The 2693-nt window shown below is 40.0% G+C and overlaps 1 protein-coding gene across 1 annotated transcript; it reads left to right on the forward strand.

Annotated features, from left to right (window-relative positions):
- The first annotated feature begins 221 nt into the window (after positions 1–221).
- On the forward strand, positions 222–2487 carry LOC135078454 (uncharacterized). The gene is made up of 3 exons (XM_063973007.1): positions 222–293; positions 1285–1572; positions 2122–2487. Exons 1-3 carry the CDS (start codon positions 236–238, stop codon positions 2349–2351), a joined length of 576 nt encoding a protein of 191 aa, XP_063829077.1. The 5' UTR covers positions 222–235; the 3' UTR covers positions 2352–2487.
- Positions 2488–2693: the final 206 nt, after the last annotated feature.

Here is a 2693-nt window from a genome sequence, read left to right on the forward strand (position 1 = left end):
TAAATGGGCCATAGCTGAGAAGAAGCAACGCAAGAAACTTAGTCACTATTCAGAATTATTCAACGTTATCATCAAATACCTCAATGCAAGAAAATGTACGCACCACAAAACGCAACGGTTGATATGATTCCTTCAGACTTATCCAAGCATGATGAATGGTACACGATAGCAAAAACTATTTATTGTGTGACCACAAACGGTAAGATGGCAGGCCTACCTAGTTCAGGGTGCAGAGATGAAGGTGTTTCTGCTACTGTTTGTGTGTGTGGCGCTAGTGAGCTACGGAGCCCATGGTAAGTTGAATTGTCTTTCAGGAACCATATTATTATTATTAAACCTTTATTTTGTCACCTGTCATTCGCTTTGCACTGGAGGGAAGTCGAACATTAACTTCGAACTCCTATGTTGTTCTGATTAATTTCGTTGCGGGTCCAAAGACAGTTTAACTTTCCTCCGGGACAAACTTGACCTTCACTGGTTGGATTTTTATTGGCGGTCAAGCTGTAGATCCTGGCTACACAGGAGTTACAGCGGTGGGAACGAGAGATCCGACAGATAGAGTCCCATTTCAGTAGTCATGTTTGTCACTTTTTTGCCAGTTATTTACTAACACAAACAAATAACCCTTTTTTCGTAGTGCTAAAATTAATACAATGAAAATCATGAGATAGTAAACTTCGTAACGCTTAGATATTAGAGAGATTAGAGATTAGAGAATATTAGAAAGATAAAATTACTGCTTTAAATTCCGGCGAACTTTGTACCGTCTATGTTCGTCAGAAATAATGTAGAATTCTAATGATAAATGATTTTTTTTAATTTTTCCAGTACCAAGTTTCGGAGCCGATACAATACAAAAAACAATCAAATCTTTCGTCTTTTAAATTTTATTATAGTGTAGACTCTTTCTACTTCTACTCCAGGAGGACGATACATAGATAGTTATGCCTAGGTATACAGCCTGCGCACATAGAATACTTGTTCTTACTCTTACTTAATTACTCATTGTTCCATAAATAGAAGATTCTTCAGAGCACAACTATTTTATCATCTAATTGCATACCTTGATTGATAAATTGATGATGCATGCAAAACACTTAAAAACTATAGTATTTATTGCAACAATTTGCACTGTTTACTTAAGTAATGAGATAAGATTATTTTAGAAACACTACCAGGAACTTTCTGTAAAATAACTATAGGTACTTTCTCAAAACGTAAGGGACTTTATAAATCCTAGAAGGGACATCAATATTGATTTTTATTGTACTAATTTATTCTCAGGCGAAGAAGCAGATAAAAAGGACGATGTAGAAGAGAATGAAGAAGAGGGAAGACGTCAGTTTATAAGTCCATACGTTGGAGGACTAAGCGCTGCCCAGGCCGCGGCCGCGGCTAACGCCCAGGGTTTCCGGCCAACTCCCCCTCGGCCGACGCCTCCTAGACCCACCCCCCCTTCTGACAGAGGGTGTTACTCCTGCGTCGACTGCCCAGACACCTCGAAGTTGACCTCTCAACACCTCTGCACCGCTTACAACCAGCGATGCGTCAGTTTCGTTGAGAAATACAAACGTGAGTACCATGATAACATAATATAGGATCTAGCTTTCCGATTGGTTCCATTCCTATCAGGGTGGGTGTCTAAATAATTACTGTTAGGTTCTGAAGAATATAAAAGTAGTCCAGGGGAGAAAACGGAAATTCTCAATTCAAGACTGCCCCTGATAGACCTATAATGTCACAGCCATGGTGACAGTTAAGCTAGAGTGGATTTCTCTGACTGAAACGGAAAAGGTGCCGCAACGTGGTCCCAAATGGACACCCTAAGTGGTGATTTCACACAGTCATATGAAATCGCGAACACAGCTTATGCTAAATATTTCTAGGCATGATACGATAGGCATGTAGTCAGCATCATCATCACCTTTCAGAATCTATAATCTCGAGCTGTATTTAAAAGTGCTATTTTCTCGAGCAAGACAATTATCAAAAACGTATTTCTAATAAATGGATGCAGTCCGCTATGGAAATCATTGGGGGAGGCTTATGTTCAACAGTGGATGTCTTATGACTGAATGATGCTGATGATTATCCCTAATGAATTAATAATTCTGCCCGCAGACGGAAAGAAGCAACTACTGTACGTTCGCGGTTGCGTCTCTGAGCGTGGCAACTGTGAGGATATACGGAGGGCCCACAAGGATCGGCCAGACGTGAAGCTGGTGTCATGCGAGGAGTGCGACGGCGATCGCTGCAACTCGAACGGTGTTGCGCGGTCCCTCCCAGACCTTACGGCGGCCCTGTTCTTCGTGGTATTTACGCCGTTGATAACCAAATATGCACTCTCATAGGACATGATTGAGACCAGACTCGTTTGAATCTCTAATAACGATTTCCAAGGTTATGTTGAAGACCCACCTCAAGAGTTTCGGTCATCGATATGAAGAGATAAATTGAGCTAAACATAACCATGTTCCTAACCCTCGGAAGACGATCAAATTGAAAAAAAATTTAGTTCTATTTAAGTTAGTATTATGTAATTCTCAATGCATGGGTCTCATAAGTCAACTAAAGATTTAATAAAAAGCGATTCTCTACACACAGTGTTTTTTTACACTTCACAAGTAAGTACCTACTTTCTCGTGACGTCGCATTATTTATATGATTTAATTGGAAAATATGTAATGTAATGT

The sequence above is a fragment of the Ostrinia nubilalis genome, chromosome 15 (assembly GCF_963855985.1).
Source record: "Ostrinia nubilalis chromosome 15, ilOstNubi1.1, whole genome shotgun sequence".
NCBI lineage: Eukaryota > Metazoa > Arthropoda > Insecta > Lepidoptera > Crambidae > Ostrinia > Ostrinia nubilalis.